This window comes from Engystomops pustulosus, chromosome 2 (assembly GCF_040894005.1).
Source record: "Engystomops pustulosus chromosome 2, aEngPut4.maternal, whole genome shotgun sequence".
Classification (NCBI taxonomy): domain Eukaryota; kingdom Metazoa; phylum Chordata; class Amphibia; order Anura; family Leptodactylidae; genus Engystomops; species Engystomops pustulosus.
In genome coordinates this window covers 214546099-214565814 of record NC_092412.1, presented here as the reverse complement: position 1 = coordinate 214565814, position 19716 = coordinate 214546099, and the positions used below count along the sequence as shown (strand labels likewise).

Here is a 19716-nt window from a genome sequence, read left to right as displayed (position 1 = left end):
TCCATCTAGTGTTTCCTGCTGGATGCAAATGTGCAGGCATAGGCAAAAAAAAATATCTCTGTTTGCCAGTATATGTCTATGGACACGATTGTTAGTGCCAGGAGCTTTTCAGGCACACGCAAGTCAAAAAGCAAGGTTAAAAACCTACCCCTAACGTCCATTCACACACTAAATTACATCACATCTAAAGGTTGCGTCTCTCCATCTGCTGCAAAACTACAAAACCCATAATGATGGAATTGAGATTTTTTACAACAGGGGAGCTTACTGCATTATGGGTTACTGTAAATGTACATCATTTATAACACACATATCTATACATGGACACGCTGCTAGCTGTGAGCGCCTGTAAACCGCTTCCGAACGTTTCAATTCAAGTGTGAATATTGTTTTAGCTCGTCCGATTGATCCACATACATTTTTCCAACACATTGAATATTTACATCTATAGTCCAAATATTTGTGATTGAATGTAGATGCCCCTGAGCACAACGCAGTGCATTGCTAGATGTGAACAAGTACATGGGAGGTTGAGCACGGCTCTGGCCTCAAACTTCTTAATCAGATCAGGATGTGAGGGACAGACAGGGTTCAGTGGAGGGGGTAGTGGGATGGGTGCTGTCAGCTCTTCCTGTACGTGTCAAATAGACTTCAATTCACCCTGAGCACTGCACCAAGATATACGCCCACAAACTTTATCCCCAATCTGAACTCAACACCCCCTCCCCTCTACCCTCATTCCCCCGTCTCGGCTGTAACACATTATTATTAAAAAAAAAAAAAAAAGCCATGAAATAATAGCAGCAGATGATGGATGTGGTAGAGAGACAGGGACCGTAAAACATACATTAGGATGATACAAAAAGAATGTGGATCTGCGCACCGGAGGCGACATGTCTGTATGTAATGCAGAAGGGCACTCAAGGGGGTATAGGACGTAATTGGCACATCGCTGAGTTATCAATTGTTTTAAGAAATAATATAAAAGCTCTGATATGGTTTCTTCTGGGTTGCTTGTACCTCTTACCACTGGATCAGTGGGTAAGCCCCAGTCTCCCCCACTTTTAAACCAATACCTGATCTTCCAGTTGGTTTCCCTCTGGGCTTCCTGTTTCCTTTCCTATGGCGTCTGGGACGGGTGCCACTGACACATACTTTCCACCCTTGAATGCCAGCAGAGGCTCTTCTTGTCCGCACAGTGCTTCCAGGAAATATTTCAGTACTGTGACCCGCTTACAATCCGCAGCAATAATCTAGAGGGGGAGAAGGAGGGAGAATAGATAATGAGAAAGGAAAACACTGAGCAGAGGCAGATGAAAAGGGCCAAGTCTTCCATTAACCCTCTAAGTCTGATCTGCAGAGGTTGTATTAGCACAACATCCTGCAGACCCCGCCACTAGCGAAGACGACAATTCACTTACACCTAATCTGTATGAAAGCCACCAAATACTGACTGAACGACACATTAGACATTCATGGATTCGTGGTAGGTAACCCAATGCTATGCGCTGTAGAACTAAAAGACTCAGCAAACCCTGACAGTCCATGAATGGTACATTCACTTAATCAAATACACAAATTTGGCTTCTGAGTATATGAACAATTGTATCAGACATTTCACCAAACCACAACATTGTATTTTACAGAACAAAAAGAAAACCACAGCATAGATTACTGGCATATTGTGGGCTCCGGCTGTCTGGGCATAGACACCATACAGGTAGTGTGACTTCACATGAGAGAAAGCAAGGAGTATTTATAGGTAAATTGATTCATAATGAAAGAAGATGGAGAAGGACATGGAATAACTACTGCTTTATCACTTCTCTGTTACCAGTACAATGCCAACACTCAATTACTATAGCTACAACCCGTTAATTTTAAGAACGACTAAGGTGCTGGGTTCAAAGGCAGGATTACCACCAAAATGTTAGATCCTAAAAGTGGAACCCCTGATCAACCACTACCTCAAGAACTGACTTCTAGAATCCAGGGTGATCAGTTACTATCAGCAGTAGTTGGGTCCTCCCTCTAACCGAGTGCCACATTAAAAAATATTTTCACAAACTAGCAAAACAAATACATTTTCAAAATGTTAAGAAATAAGATAATATTTTCAAAAAAAATGTGTTAGATGTACAGCATAACTGTACCACATGGCAGTATACATCGTGTGATGGAGCTGCTCATCGCTAAACATTTAGATGGTGAAGGTAGAAATTTTTGTGCACATTTAGAGCTGTAGGAGTAGGAGAAGTAGTAGTAGTAGTAATCTATAAATTATATCTAGTCACTTTCCATGCACAAGCATAATTCATGAAATTAAGGATTGCCATCAAAAAATTTACAACAATAGACAAAAAACAAGTGTGTGAAATAGCAGAGCAGAGTTTTCAGGAATAACAATTAATTATCGGATAAATATCTGCGGCGGTGGAGAACCACTCCAGGGAACATGACATGAATAGCATTGAAGTTTGCATGGTCCTGGGCATCTAAATAACCATCAGCTCCACATGCTCCTGTTATGGCAGTCAGATCTCATATTTTATAAGATGCATATTATAGCCACATTTAGTAATACTAAGGTGATGTGTGTGTGTGTGGAGAAGTTGTGCAAGTCCCTGTCAAACACCACTTTGGTCCCTTGATAATAACCAGAGATCATATGGTGTTCTGGTATAACACTATACATTTTATTAGAACACAGTACACATGTGATCTTTTCCTGTTCCACTTTTATTAGTGCTGTACATTTCTTCTCTACACATTACTGTAAATCAATGGAAAGACCTAATGCCTTAAAAAAAGGGATAAAGAAACTTCACAAAATAAAAACAAAACAAAAAACCCCACTTGCACATCGCTTTTCAGATCAGCACAAATATATTGCGCCTCACAGTATGTATATATACGATACATATTTGTTAAGGCCTGATATAATCTCATGGCTGCAGAGGAAGTTTCAGCACACAGCGGGGTGGATTGCTCCTTGCACACTGTAACAGCCCATGAATCTACAGAACGGAGATTGGGAGGCCATGGATAACAAAGACAAGATTACGCCAGTCAAGGTCCCTGGTTTATCATGATGGATTTTGATGGTAGATTTCACTTAAAATATACGCATATATTTGTGTGTCTATTGATCTATGTATCCACCTATATAATGTACATATATACGGGTCTAAGCAGTCACAGTATGGCTTCCAGTCTGGCTACGAGCATCCGAGCAGGGCAAGAATGACGTAGGCGAGTTTAGTGCAAATTATAAACCTGCAGAGTACAAGAAAACAGTTTTAAAAAAATTCTCTCCAAGAAATCTCCCTCACTGGGATAAAAGATAAAAGTCTAGCTACCCAAATCCACCACTATGGGCACCAGATTCGCTTAATGCATTCCTTTTTATTCTTGTACAGTTCAAAGCTCCCTCTAGTGGTGGCTGCAGGCTTTCAAGATTTGTTTTTATAACCAAATTCCTTATTGCTGAATAATTTAAATTTCTCAAAATTTTATTTCTTTAACTCATTTGATGGGTACTGTATTTTTGTGAAATAAAAAAAAAACAAAACAAAACAAAAAAAACAACCTTAAGTGAGCAGTTTTTCATTTTGTACCTAGCCCGAGAGCCGATCACAGACCTCATTAGCCACGCTTGAATAAACCGCATGTAACTGGCCAGTGATCACGTGCCATGATGCCACTGTCAGGACTTCTAGTTCTACAGGAGTAAAATGACTAGAGTTTTAAGTGGGAGCTCTTGAAAATTTTTGTTTGTTCTACTTTTTGCTTTGTGTTTTTTTTTTTTAAATTTAATTACAAAACCTGCCCGCTCAGGGGTTTTCCCTGGCGATTTGTAGGGAGTACCAACTCACAGTCTTCCACCAATCATGTCTACGTGACAAATCCGTTAGTTTACAAGAGGAAGTATAATTTACACTTAGTCTCTGTGAGGTTTTAACATTTTTTTCGTTCCTATACTTTACATAAACCATCATTACTGTATTTATTCATAAAGGCAGTATCCCCAGGACTAATGCTGCCAGCACTGACATCGTACCACTCCTAAAACACAGCAGGATTCCCGGGATTAGGTTACTCGCTCTGCATAACTCCGGGACGCAGCTGTACATTAACTGTTCAGTAATCACTTCCTCGTACAAAACCTCTGCACAACACAACAGTGGGAGCGACTCTCCACTGACTCATAACTAACCTGCTCACATACTAATGCCACTTCCTATAAAGCGCCACGCACGTCGCCCCCTGCTGCTGTTCTGTTACGTGGGGCACAGCTAAAACTTTCTGATAAACCAGCTCAACCCTTCATGAATAATGAGGAAAATGAGCTTATTCCTCCAACCCGGCTATATAGCTGTGGGACACTTTCTTTGAACTGAGCGAGCAGAACATACCCTCTGTTATTCTTCCTGGAAATTTAAGGTTAAAACGTGTGGAGTGTCCATAACTATGAGAAGGGTAACCAGGACACTCATCTCACACATTCCTGGAAAGAACATTATATTTTTATGGTGTTCTGATACTTCAACTACATTAGGAGTTCACCAATAACCACTGATCATCTCTATAAGTGGTTGCAGTGGTTCACAGACTAGAAGGGTCACTTATTTGTGGTCTGTCATATGTGATTACAAGTGTAGATTACAAGTCCTAGTTAAGGAATGAAAAGGCCATGGCATTTATCTGAATGCACTTCTCTATCTAATGCCATTTATTTCTGATGCTTTGGTGTTGGGACATTTTTGCAGGACCTGATGACCTTTTTTTATTACCATTTTTTTTTTTTTTTACTGTGCAACCTTTTGATCACATTTTAGATCAATATACATGTGGCAAAATAGCTCAAAAAGTGTCAGAGATTTGGGTGCTATTTTCTGTTACGTGCTGCAACGCTGGGATTAACAGTTTTTATTTTTTGATAGATGAGGACCCAACAGGTTTATGAATAAGATTAACTTATTGGTTTTAATTTTTTTTTACTTTACTGAATGTGTGGATGTATAGACCACCAGTGGTACTTTAACTAGGGGGAATTTGATTGTTCGTACCATATACTGGAATATATATGGCAATTTCTCTGATGATCTGTTACAGTGTTCCCTTGACACACTGTTACAGATCTGCTACGATGACAAGTCCTGGAGTCTTCTATACACTCCAGGCTCTCATGGTGAAAGATCAGTGACATTGCAGGGAGCGACAACCCCCATCAAGATGGTGATGGCCACGCACACCGCTGGAATAATGCAGCATACACTAAGTAAAAAGAGCCCTCTTCAAACATCCTTAACAGCATTTAGACACAAAAGTATGTCACATGTTAAAGGGTTATAGTCACCTGTCCTTAGGTCTTGTTCATAGAAAAGCATTTGAAATGTGCTTTAAAGCTAAATTTAAAGGGAATCTACCACCAGGATCAAGGATTGTAAACCAAGCACACTCACACGTTGGTGTGTCCCAGCTTAACAGGACCCTTTCTCCTCTCCAAAAATATTGAAGGATGTTAATCTTTATTTTTCTAGTACCAACACGTTTTATAGAGATCTGTGGTTGAACATTTAGTACATTGCCCAGTTGGTGTAAAACCCTCCCATCATGCTGTGGTACCCCGGCACTCATATTGAAGGATGGATCCATAATGACTTGAATGCAGTCAGTTGGGGCAGGCGGCATATCACGTTGGTGGGCTGGCACTGAACTCTGGATGCCAGGGCCACGCAGCTCACACGAGAGAGGAAGTTTGCCTGCGGCACATCTACACGTTTCCTCTTACAGTCTAAATTTACATGCAGCTTTGGCTCAGTGTGTCAGCTCCATGACCTACATGTAACCTCTGCCTGCAACCTACTTCAACTCTAAGCACCAGGACTTTCCTTTTCCATCGCTTGGACTCTCTGCGGCGTAATGCAAAACACGTGTGAAGAAAACCCACACAGTCAACCTGTTTGCTGCCATGGACCCCCCTCTTCCCCAAAGATCTCAGGCAGGAAATAGGTGCCCTGCCAAATGACTGCCTGAGGTTAGAAGAGGAGGAGGGGGGCCGTCAGCTGCAGGAATGTTCTCCTCACGCACGGGACCCCTCCGCTGAAGGACATGATGGAAAGACAAGCACAGACCCATGTACGAGCGGCGCTGTAATGTGACAAGGTGCACAGCTCAGCAGTCTGACAGGGGGCAAATTTACATAACATTCATGTCTCCTAAATGGATCCGCATTTCCAGGTGCCTAAACCTAATAGAACAAAGATTGGCGCTAAACGTGCAACACTAGTTAGGGTTATTTTTTTGCAATAATAGATGGGAAAGTGTTGCAGACAATAAAAATAAGTCTATGCTTCTCAGCATTTTCTGTCAATGTAACACTCATCCTAGCTGTGGGGATCCAGGGTCTCTGTGTCATCGGCATCTGAGGTCACATGTCAATGTCAATGTGAGCGTATAAAAATTAATTTGTCTATGTGCTAATCCACTAAATTAACAAGGACAAAAAAATTTTTTTTGTCCTTGTTAATTACAACTGTGCATCCTGAGCTCCCGGGTTCACTAACAGAAGGTAATGTAGGCTTCCAGATAAAGTCAAATTTACCAGTGAAAGTAATGCTCAAAGCATAACCCAATGTAGACCAATGTAGGTCAAAATAACTAAATTGGGAGAGTGGGTTTCCATTTAGAGGATAAACCCTTAATCAAGTATGGACAGAGCCCACACACTAAAAGGGATTGGTCGACAACTTACTGATACATTTCCACGGGTAGTAACAGAGGAACAACAAACAAAAAAATCACTGACTGTTGTGTTGTGTTGTGTTGCATTAGCGCTACAAGCAGCACCCGGACAAGAAGGGCCCATCCAAGGAAAAAGTGCTAAACATGAGAGATTGGGGCCTGTGATTCCTACAGAAATCCAGGCAGCGTGAAATTTTGAGCTTGGATGGTAGAGAAGTTGTTGATTTCTTGTTCAACAATTAATGTGGTGCTTTCTGTAGACATGCCCCTGTAACACGGTATTAAAAGCTGCACAAAGCTCTTGGCTTGGAATAAAATGTAATGTCTGTAGTGACTGGTCTCCTATGTATATACAACACAGCACATTCAGGAGAAACGCCCGGAGGCTCAGGCGAGTCATGAACAAGACGCATGGGGTGGAATATGTGCATTTATTTGAAGATATAGATACTCCTTTATATTAGATTTTTATTCCATATAACCCGGGGCCCAGCACCTGCGCGGTCACCATCTGTCTGACGCAGTAACTGAAGAAAACACCAAAAATATGTAACCAGTAGATTTACTATTTCCAGACATTAGCATCTCCTAGGACTTGAAATATGTAGTGTAAAACCAACCTGGTACCCGAAAACTGAATACATACGCTGTATACCCAACCCAAATAAAGTGTTCTGGGAAGATATACTTTATATCAGAGGACCTGTCACCCATAAATCGGGCACTAGTAGCTGCTTACTAAAGAAATTAGCTCCTAGTGCATAAACAAACGCCGCAGTGTTAGAAGGATAGCGTTATCGGAAACCTAAAACTTCGGACCGCTTGCAAAGATCTCCAACGTATTCATGTGGCGGTCCGAGGTGCTGCCTCTTCCCCGGACTGCCCCGCTCGCTCCATAGGCCGGCGGTGACTGCATCCGATGGTAAGGATGTTAAATGAAAATATTAATAATAATATCAATAGTATTAGTACAGGCAGTCCCCTACTTTAAGGACACCCAACTTACAGCTGCCCCCTAGTTACAGACGACCTCTCTTCCCCCTAAGACCTCTGGTGAAGCTCTACGGATGCTATTACTTTAGTCCAAGGCTGTAATGATCAGCTGTAAGGTGTCTAACTTTTATTACTAATCCTACTGCCCATTACAGAAAAAAAAAAAAAATGAAAATCCAATTCTCACAGAGGAAAAAAAAAAAGAATAAAATAAATTGTCTGTAGTTACATTTATAAAATATACAGTACTGACTTACATACAAATTTACTATGTGCAGTTTGTCTGTGTAGTGTGCAGGGTGCCCCAGATTCAGGGCCGGCACCAGCACTAATGTTTCTAATGATTCCATTGGGTGTGCGAGGGGCTTTATATAAAGTAACCATGAGGGGGCTGTTTGGGATGATAAACTAGGGAATATTTTAAGGAACAAAAAAGACTGTTTTAGTTTCTGAATTTTTAATGTTACCAATTGAGTTTACTGCAACAGGGCCCACTGAGGCACTGTCGCCCAGGGGTCTACTGAAACCCAGAGCCGACCCTGCTCCGACAGTGTACCAACTTTTTTTTTGGTCCACCTTTAACACAATTCAGTCGGATACTGAATGATACATGTGGCGCACAGTCCTACTATGCACCAGAGTGCCTATGGTGATGGGGCATTAATAAATGTTGGCCTCTGTGTTTTTGTAATGGTCTCATTATCCCAGACTTTCTGTTCCAGGGATTTCTATGGAATGTGTAGACACGTGACAAGCCAACCACAGATGTGAATGCAGCCAGGTCACCCAGTGTTGTTGTCACGTCACTGTGGCTGTCATTTATGTAATCCCACAGGACAGAAGTGGAACAAGCTTGTCCTTAAGTAGTCCTGGAAGTAAGCATAACAAGAGCTGAATTATATTACTATTTTTAATCCCTGGAAATATCCCTCATTGATTAGATGAAGGGATTAAAAACTTTCTTGATCTCGAAAGTAAAGGTTTTCTATGCTTACAGAGAGTTAATTCAGTATAAACCCCTCTGCAAGAAAAAAAGTGACTCTGGCCTTAGTGTACGTCTAATGAAAAACTCATGTGTTATGGTAAGTCTTTACAAGACAGGCATAGGGAACAGACTAAATGCCCACCTCTGAGTCACCATGATGTCATGGGTACACGCCATTTCCCATGTGGGAGATTATGGTTCACATACAGACGGCGTGAATCAACCAGATGAAATGTCTCTCCAGTGGAGTTACACTTTCTTACACCTCTATGTAATATTTACTAGTCGCCCCACAAACATGTTACACCGCTGGAAGGCTCCTTATACAGACACGGGGCTGCTAGGTGCAGGAAGGCGGAAACTGTAAACGTGCCCGAGAGAGCACAGATGCCAACCACAAGTGAACAATAGCGAAACCCCGTGACCTTGTGACCCGTCATTGCGGCTTCTTAGTATCGTGGTTATTAGTTATACATAGTTTCCATTAGAGAGACAGTAACCAGGTCTTGTGCAGGTGAAAAAATAAGAGCCACACGCAAACATCCGGCTGGTGAATAGATGGCCGACTACTGGCGTATGACCGTGTCACAGGCGAGGCACTTATTTTATGGTGTTTGCAAAATACTGACATGCTACAAGTGCGAGGTTACAGTACATGAACCCTGGGGGTAACCCTCATACAATAATGTAATAACATTAAAGTATTTTGCTAATATATGGCCTCCCTTGCACTACTGTAGGAAGCCCGATACAGTAGTGCATGAAACACCCAAGGGAGACTCTCAGAGGCTCCTGGTTGTCACATCAAGTGATAGGTGCCCCCTACAAGGTCACTAGGTCGTCTATTGAAACCAAAATAGCAGCGGCCATGCCCTGACCTGGTCATACACCACAGCATCTTGCAAAAGCAAAGTTCAACTGGTGTTTGGCCGCAGCATAAAAATTTACAACACCCACAATCTGTGCCTTTTAATTTATTCCTCATTATAAAACAGGACGGCTTTGGGGGCGCCTCCTTTAATGCTGCAGCTTCACAGGTTTCTACACTGTCTCCCCCTCCTGGCTCTCCCAGCACTTCCCCCTTCCATGGTGGGAGGTGCTCCTGCACAGTGTAATCTGCAGCACGAAGGGGCGGGCCGGTTGTAAAGTGGAGTATACAAAGTGGTTAAGTCTGTTCCCCCTCTAGGTGGTGGGTGTCAACTAATTTATACAGCTGATACCTTCCGGTAACTGCTGTGGCAAGTTGTGGCACCGATCTCGATTGTTAACCTATTAACAGTCCTGTATATGGCGCTGCCAACTATGATGGCTGATTGGTGACCCCATGACGTAATTAGAGGGAGCGCCGATTTGAAAGGCTCCCATAGCTGTCATTCGCCATCCTGTATTACAGTCTATCGGAGATAGTCTAATAGTGGAGTGGTATATTCACAACATACTGCAATAAAATAGTATAAGTGATCAGACACCCTGAGGTTTATAGTACCCTATGGGAGCTGAAATAATAATGGGTTAGGTGAATGAGTTTAAAAAAATTCACATTTTTTTTTTTTAAATGCCAGTTCTCTCTCTTTCCCTAGAACACATCCATAAATAAAACAAACAAGTAAAATTCTAAACATGTACGGGTTGGCCGCGTCTCAATACGTCAATAAATGGTGGTGAACCCCATAACGGAAAATATTGTCAAAATGACCAAATCGTCACTTTTTCGCCATTTTGCCTTCACTAAACTTTTGCATGTAAAGTGATTAAATAGGTCATACAATGTGTGGAATGGGAAGTCATTTTCACTGATATCATTTTGGAAACAATGACACCCCCCCACAGCTGTGTACTGATAAAAAAAAAAAGTTATGGGTGACGGAATATGGCGATGAGAGGCATCATTTTTTCTTTAATGAAAGGTTTTAGAATTTTATACAAGTATATAATTTATATAAATTTTAAAATCTCTGCGATTGTACTGATTCAAAGAAGAAAGAAGAGGTTTTATCCAGACCGCACATTAGATAATAGCGCAGCTGGGGGGTTTTTTTGCCAATTTTTTGCCATTTTTTCAGCTTCCTAGTACATAGAACAGAATATTAAAATGGTCCCGCAGATAAGAAGCCTCGGTCTAGAAGGGGTTAAAGGGAATGTTTAGCCATTACCCTACTAAATAGCATACCCTGGTACGGTATGAAATATCATTTTTAACATTCCATTTGGTCTTGAAATTCCCCTATTTACCTTTATATTAGAAATTGTCTAAAAAGACAAAGGACGCAAATGAGATGAAAACTTTATGTCAGAGTTGTCACACAGAGGCTGCAGGTGAAGCGGCGCCTCGGATGCTCCACATGGAACATGATAATAACTCTACAAACCTTGAATTCCATCGTGAATATCTTGTGACTCAAATGTCATTACAATTATTGGACCCAATTGTCTCCTAAAGTCACTTTCTCTGAATGAGCCCCTTAGGTCCATGTAGCTGCTTGCAGTGCACTGCATTCTCCTTCATGCTGCCTTCATGGCTGAGAGGGTACATTTAAAGAGGACCTGTCACCAGATTTTACCCCCCTGACTAACAATGATTGCTGATAAAGGGTTACAAGTCCTCCCTATAGCACCTAAAATTAAGGTACAGGGCCCCACTGGAAGCTAATGACAGAAGTTTATCTGATATGCAAATGAGCTTTTATGACTCATGTCTGGCAGGCTGAGAGAGGAGAAGAGTCAGAGATACCAGTAAGCCACACCCCTTTATTCTGACTGACAGGTGTCTCTTCAAATCCCTGCTCTGCCTCCTTGTACTTAGGGACCATCTGCTAATATTCAACTACAGACAAATAAAGGTCTATGTGCAGATGGGAAATATTGTGTCAATCTTTTTACATTGTGCCTTGGGTTACATTCATGTGACCAGTGACATCGCAGGTCTCTCAGCCTCCTAAAAAAAAACCCCAAAACTGTACACCATGCATGTGATTATGTAATATCACAGCAGCCTCCATGGAGGATGGAGAGGAGTAGAAGTCCATGGAGGCTGCTGTGACTTCATGTGATTAGATACATGCATGGGGTACAGTTTGCTTTTATTAAGAGGCTGAAGGACCTGAAATGATGTCACTCGTCACATGACATGAACTGTGACCAGTAAGGATGCATAAGGCATGGCGAGGATTAGATGGGAGGGGCAGGCCTAGCAGGACACGCCCCCTCTGATGCCAAGTAATATAAGATAAAATTTATGTGGATTTAAGAGAAACAATTTTAGCTAAAAGAAGGGGGTCAGTCAATTATTAGAGCTCTATAGGAACCTGTCACTGGCTGTATATGTGCAAATGTGGTGACAGGTTGCCTTTAACCAGTTAAGGACCTAGCCCTTTTGTTTTTTTCATTTCTATTTTTTACTCCCCACCTTCAAAAATCTATAACCTTTTAATTTTTACACGGAGCTCTGTGATGGCTGGCTTTCTGCGTAACAAATTGCACTTCATAGTGATGGTATTGAATATTCCATGCTGTGTACTGGGAAGCAAGAAAAAATTTCCAAATACAGAGAAAATGGTGGTAAAAAGCATGTGTGCCGTTTTCTTGTGGGCTTGGATTTTACGGCTTTCACTGTGCGCCCCAAATGACATGTCTACTTTATTCTTTGGGCCGGTATGATTACGGGGATACCAAATTTGTATAGGTTTTATAACGTTTTCATACATTTACAAAAATTAAAACTTCCTGTACAAAAATTTTCTTTTTGATTTTGCCATCTTCTGGCGCTAATAACTTTTTCATACTTTGTTGACAGCACATTGTAATGAAAGGGTTAAAACGAGACAGCCTTGGGTCTTCAGAAGACCCAAGGCTGTCATGGCTCGCTCCATGGATCTCTGCTCCCCGATGAAGTCACAGAAAACACTGATCCTCAGCAAGATTTTGAAGCCGCCGGCACAGCTGGTAGCACCGATTGCGGGTATTACTGGTAAGTCTTTGCTGCAATATGCTTAATGGCTATGGAGAGTGTTCAGCCGTGAGCCCTATCCGTGCAACGTGACCCGACGCGTTCCATGAATACACAGCGGGCAGTCAAGAACCAGTTAAACTGCAAACTGTGTCACCTAGAGACAAAGTTCTGGGGTCAATGTAAGAAGTAGAATCTCCTCTTTAGGATTGTGTTTCTAGAGGCCACCGACACACCAGATATCCACAGTTACACAGTCGGGAGTGAGAGCTATATATAAAAGTTACAAAACCGACTAACAATGGACTAGGTGCCACCATTCAGAAGATACAGCAGTTTGTAACTTGGGCTTACTTTCCGAGAAACAAAGTCATATTGAAATAGGACGTTTTTATAGAGTGACCCCTTGCCTTGCATAAATGTGCATAAACACTCAGCTGTGGTAAATGTGGGGTGAAACATTTTCAGTTGACAGTAGTAGAGAGCGGGCATCTGCCAACTCAAGGTAGTCATAATAAGGTGTCAATGGGTTGCCATCCTTGCACTGTGTGTGTGTGTGGGCTGATAAGTCCAGCCAGATCACAAATATAAGTATACAGTATATTCATCACAGTTCACTGGGTTCTGGCTTTTATCTGCAATCAAGTAAAGATCAGAGGTTTGCCAAGTCATTCACTTTCAATTTTCGCCAACAACTAACACCCAATTGAAACATCTCGCTGCTTACTTAAATGCCAATTAGCAAAAGCACTGGCAGGAAATCCTATGCCACCCTCTGGAGTCCCAGAAATGTTGTAATGGATAAACTTTATAGCTCGGTAAACGTGCGAGTAACAATGCAAGCACTGCGACTTCCTGGAAACACTTGTCAATACTGTCTGTAATCGTGGCATCTGCAGGGCACCTTGCCCTATCTCTCAATCATGATACACAGAAAACTTAACCACCTCACCCACAACATACAGTTTCTGCAAGTGCTTGTGTATCATACATCTGGCCCAATAAATTTCACATTTGCTATTTAACCGCTACTTAGACATCAAGACTCTGACAGTCAAATATGGAGTTTAGTTTGAGACACATCAAGAGTTTATAAAGACAAAACAGGTGAAGTAAAGAATGAAAATGTTTCAGGGACATATAATGACAATCTGTAAGTAATGGGTAGTAAACCAACAATTTACTGGCATATGTGCTCTTACCCCCTGTAATTCAGACCTGTGCCACTATAGCCTTAAAGGGGTCAAGCCACTCTTTTACATAAGTTACCCATGTGCCTTTACTGTCTTATTAATAATCCCTTAATGTTCATAAAGTGATTCAGCATCCCTGCTACTTACTTTAGCACTCTCTCTGTGTATCTTTGTTTACATCTCTGATCACTGATGAATAGGAGAGACTGAAGCAGGAGAGTAATGACTCATCCTGCCCCGCTCCCACTTCTTTGCCTGTGTTAGATGGCGCACAGTGGGTTACGAGATTAAGACGGACTGTGAAACCGGTTGTGCATATATGCAGAGGGCAGCATGGCGAGAGCAGGGAAAGGAAGCAAAGATACAGGTACATATAAATGCAGAGGCCTGTCTAATGGAACAGATCTACTGAAAAGTGGTCATAACCTTTAACCTTTTGGAGACTTCCCATAGTACATGTAAGTTCTCAAGAGGTTAAAGGGGCTGTCAACTTTAAACACAATACAGCAAATTACTATTTAATGAAAAGTTATTAAATATCCAATACAATTTCTGTATCAAATTTCCTCAGTTTTCTAGTCTTTCGTTTGCAGCTTTTCTATAGGAAGCTTCTTTGTTTGTTTCATGTAGATAAACACCGGCCTATGGTCATGTGATGTCACACAGGTGTATGGCTCATTAGCATCACACAGCTCTAATTATTTACTGGGTGTTATAACGTACCGTGCACCTGTGTGACGTCACATGACCATTGACCGGCGTTTATCTACATGAAACAAAGAAGCTTCCTATAGAAAAGCAGCAAGCAGAGAATAAAGTAGTAAACAATGAAGCTTCCATTCCATAACAGCAAACAGAGATCTTGAAATCTTGAAGAATTAATACAGAATGTCCAATGGCATATTTTATAACTTTCATTACAAAAAACATCAGTTATTCTCTCGAAAATGCTTAAAGTGGACAACTACTTTAAGGCTGTACAAGAGAAGGTTAACAGGCTGAGCCCTTTCCATAAAGGACAGGTATCTGCTGTATTATACAGCAAACACCTGCACTGACTGATTTGATCAATGCTGGAAACAGTGGTAGCGGTTAACCTGTAAGTTGCTGTGGTTAAAGCTGATCATTGCATGTAAACACCAGCTTCACATGGACACACCATATTGCAGACAATCGGCACCATCAGGGGTTGCTGATTGAATGCCATGACAGCTGGGAGTCTCTACAAGGCTCTCATAGCCGCCTGTAGGAGCATTTAGATGCCCCAGTTACAAGGGAAAACTTGTAAAAGAAAAAAAAAAAAAAAAAAAAAAGAAAATAAAAAATGAAAAAGTGCCCTTAATATATCCCTTGTGAGTTCTTAAAAGTAAACACATGCAAAAATATAAAAATATGTACTAAAAAAAAAAAGCACATATTAACACTTTCAAACCCAAATAAAATGAAAAAATTAAAAGAGCCTTTTCAGGCCGCGTCACTAAGGGGTTAATGTGGTGCAGCAGAGAAGCGTCTAGTTGTACTCTGCGCTGGTCTATAGAGCTGCACATTAATCCATCTCCCCCATTGTATCTCCATTTTACACTTGTGATCCTGCGCCAGGCTGCCAGCTATCTCCTCCTCATGTATCCTTTACACTCACTTCCTTTTTCCTCTCATTTCTGCAGCACCAGGGATGAGACTAAAAGCACCAATTTGATGTATGTAATCCATCAAGGAAGACAAATAAATGAAGTGTTTCTTGGAATGGCAATGTGTTTTTTGGACAGAGCAAGTAGCACTGCCGTTTCAACGAAAATACATTAACAGCGAGGCTTTTTTATGTTTTAGCTGTCAGTGAGGATCATGGAAGAGCATAAAGATATACGACCATGCACTTTCCTGCTAATATAGCAGATAAGGGCTAGTATTATTATACACAATGTACAGAGCCTTGTGTCAAGTTACATCAGATTATTGGCCGGCGCAGATACAGGGGTTAAATAAATTCGGGGTAAACGGCAAATTGCTCCTAATTTAACTTATGGTAGACCAGACAATAACCAAAAAGGAAACCTTGGCTCCACAATGATATAGTGTGGACGTGGCATCAGCAGCGGCCGCTCCCATAGACTTGTATGGAGAACAGCACACATGCACCCACCTGTCCAATTTGCTTATTGATGAAAATGGAGGGTCCTGTGGACAAGTTATATACCTATTTTCAACCATCCCCCCAATCATGTTCTCATTAACTATAAATAAATGCATAATACATAGTCATTGGAATGTTATCATGCAATCTAATCAGCAGTTAGCATGTGGTTATTATATTAATTTATAGAGCACCATTAATCCCATAGAGCTGTGCATTCAATAAGGGGTTCACTTACATCACATTAAGGAAAAACAAAGGCAAGAAGAAGGATAGAAAACCAGATTAAAACTAGAAGTGAAAAGAGGACCCAGCCTATGAGGACTCAATCTATACGGGATGGTGGATGGAGACACGAGGTGAGGGTGCAGAGCAGTGCACTTATTGTGTGTTGTAGACGATCCTGAACAGATGAGTTTTCAGGTTATATTTGAAGGTTTTGATGGTGGGGGACAGTCTGACATGTTTTGGTAGAGATTTAAGGGGAAGTGGGATGTACGGTAAGAAACCCTGGACATGGTTGCAAGAGGAGCGGATAGCAAGAGTAAAGCAAAAGGTCTCATGAAGTTTGGAGATTACTTGTGGGACAGTATTGGCTGATATATGGAGGGGACAGGTTGTGGACGGCTTTGTAAGTCATGGTTAGTATTTCAAACTGAATTTGCTGTGCAATGGGTAACCAGTGGAGACCTGGCAAGCTCTGTAGCGCTGCATAGTCTGTGTGCGCTATATAAATAATGGAATTATTATTATTTATTTATTAGGATAGGTGTGACTGTTTTATGTTTGAAGGAAGAAGGAACAATTCCGGTGGTGTTATATAGAATAGGCAGCTAAGAAGATTCATCTTAACCCCAAAGTGACCAGCCTGTTTTGCCCCATGATTTAAATATGTCACCGCCATGTTTGGTGTACCCCCTGCTGGTCAGTTTTGCATACAGTGAGCTGCAAAGTACATAAAGACTGAGTGGGAGGCAATGGGCAGTGAAATTTAGCAAAAGTTGGTGTAACGCACATCTTAGTCACACATACTGGCATACTGGTGTGTGCCCCCCTTTAATAGATAACCCTTTTAATAGATGCCAGGGATTTTGTCAGTTGGATTCTTCTCTTTACCCTGCACCATTCTCTAGTTATGAATTTTATTATTTTCATTCCGTTGTCAATTGGGCAGCGCCAAGATATCTGCTCTAGTCCTGGACCCCACGATGTGACAAAATCCGAATCAGCATAGGGAGTACTGTAACTATGCCAACTTGGCAAATAGCAGAGCCCCACCCATTTGACAGTAGAGAACAGAAAATAATCACACAGATTATTTGGGAACAATGAAGGTTAGAGAAGAAAAAAAAAATCAAAACTACGCTAGAATTAGTGGAGCAATGCCCATTAATAAATGTAAATCATTGGGGTTAATGAAGGTGGTAAAAGGTCCACAAAATATGCATTGCTTGCTCACATCCTCGTGCATTTCTTTGTGCTCTTACAAACATTTGAGGAACCCTCAGCCCTTTTTGTGAGCCTAGGGTCAGAGAAAAATTTAGAGGTGGTCCAATTCTTAGTCAATCCATATTCAAGGAAGCTAAAATGAAAATCATGGTTGACTCACGGTTGTACTAGATTTGTGACCTGTGTATGTGATGGGTTGTTGGGCAACAATCACACAAGTTTATTACCCTGCCTTTTGTCTTTTTTTTTTGCAGGTCCACAAAACACGGGAAAACATGGACGACAACAAACGGCACTACTTTTCAGCCATATAGCTCAGGCTCCTATATGATAGGAACTTTCCAAGATCAGATCGGTGTCTTCTTTAATTGTTTGTGGAGTAGAGAAGTTCCACTACTGAATTGTCTTCAAGCCTTTATACCCACAGACAAGAGGCTGGACTGTAATAATGTGTTAATATACTTTTACTTTTCACATGTTTTATCCATTTGTGCCTCCTCTGCACACAGGAGAAGTCCCGGGGGATACAACCCATTGTGATTTGTTTGTCAAGTCTGGGAACTGTGTGGACAAGTGGGACACAAAGTCCAACCCAGGCTTTGGTTGTGTGCGTGGTGAACATATGGACATGGTTTACAGTTTTCAGAGAACATGTCATCCCAAAAGATTTCTGTGAGAAATATATGTATAAATGACGTGTTGGAAACTGCCAGCTTTATGCATGCGATTTCCGCAAAAAGACAAACCCACCAACAGAGAGAATGCAGGAAAATGACTGCATATCCTCCCTGGTTTTCAGCACATGATATGTGTGCATTTCATGTGACGTTAATAGTTGTTCTACTTTATTTAGTAGATGTGACACTCATTGCTTTCATTCCATATATTAGCATAATGCTAAAGCAAATTAGGTTAAATGGTAAGGTGGCAAGTCAACCACTGTCCCCAAAACAGGATTTCCCCCCACTGCTCATTGAAAAATGTTATCATCTGAAAGTAGCAGATACAAACTGCATTTTCCAAATTACAAATGATAATATAAAATGCGATGTTGTCCCAACTTCATATGTTGTCCCCAACGCGCAAGATGGGGGATAAGTTCCCTATATCAGCAGTGGCGTAACTAGAAGCTTATGGGTCCCAGTGCATAGTCTGTGCCAGGCCCCGACTATAATGTATGGTTTATAGTAATAGTCTTATCATATGGGGAAAAAGACACCATAAGGGCCCCCTAAACCTCTTGGGCCCGGGTGCGACCTCAACCTCTGCACCCCCTAAATTTACACCCCTGTATATCAGGGAGGGTACAACAGTTGCAACTCCCACCGATCATGAGTAGAGGACCACCAGCAATTTGGCAAAAAGGAGATCCAGTTCTCACTCGTGGGTGGAGTGACAAGACAATGCTCTAGTTTCCCATGGAAACCAATCAGAGCTCAGCTTTAATTTTATAAACAACTGTGGGAGAATGAATGCTGAGCTCTGATTGGTTGGCATGGGCAACTAGAACAGTTTTGCTTAAACAGACTTATGAGAAATCCGGACACCATTTATGGACACAGTCACCTGAAGAATTCATAGGACAATTACATATAAATTTACAAATCCACTATCCACTTAAAAATGCTCACATAAATGTTCAAAAAAGTTTTAATTGAAGAAAGCGGTACAGGGCATCAAACTAATGAAATCAAAGGTTTAGAATTAAAAAAAAAAAACAAACAAAACAAAATCTTGGTTAACCTTCTCCCATCCAACCATTGCTGGTCCACATTGCTCTCAGTTTACCAGGCAATTAAAAATGTTTTCAAAAATCATTCAATTAAATAGTTTTTTTTTTAAAATAATTTGCGTAACATTCATCAGAGATAAAATGGGACAAATTTACTTCCTGTTTATATATAGTTATAGAGACACATGGACTCAATGTAGCTGCTCCTAAAAATACTCCGGCTCTAAAATAAAACCACTTTGTCAGGAAATCTGGGAGAGGGAATGAGACCGGGTGTTTACTACGATCAGAACATGAATTACAGATCGCCTCTCATTGTACAATGTCATTACACTTTCTTCTGTACAATTGGCAGGGTCGCTCAAGAATAAACAGAATAAAAACTCCAGATCTGTCACTTTCCTGTCGCTTGCTTTCCCTTTTACTCGCTTACTGAAAGACAAAATGCTCAAAATAATTCTGTGTATTCACCTCCTGTTATTTTTAGCTCGCTCTATAAAATTATTTCTTCATGACAGCAAAGCATTTAATCAGCCTGTA

At 41.2% G+C, this 19716-nt stretch overlaps 1 protein-coding gene across 1 annotated transcript in view; it reads right to left on the bottom strand.

Annotated features, from left to right (window-relative positions):
* The window catches only part of SMG6 (SMG6 nonsense mediated mRNA decay factor), a 159159-nt gene that overhangs the window by 25866 nt on the left and 113577 nt on the right, over window positions 1–19716 (bottom strand). The window contains exon 14 of the mRNA XM_072138100.1: window positions 1077–1253. Coding sequence (XP_071994201.1) covers window positions 1077–1253 — 177 coding nt within the window. The remainder of the gene's footprint in view (window positions 1–1076; window positions 1254–19716) is intronic.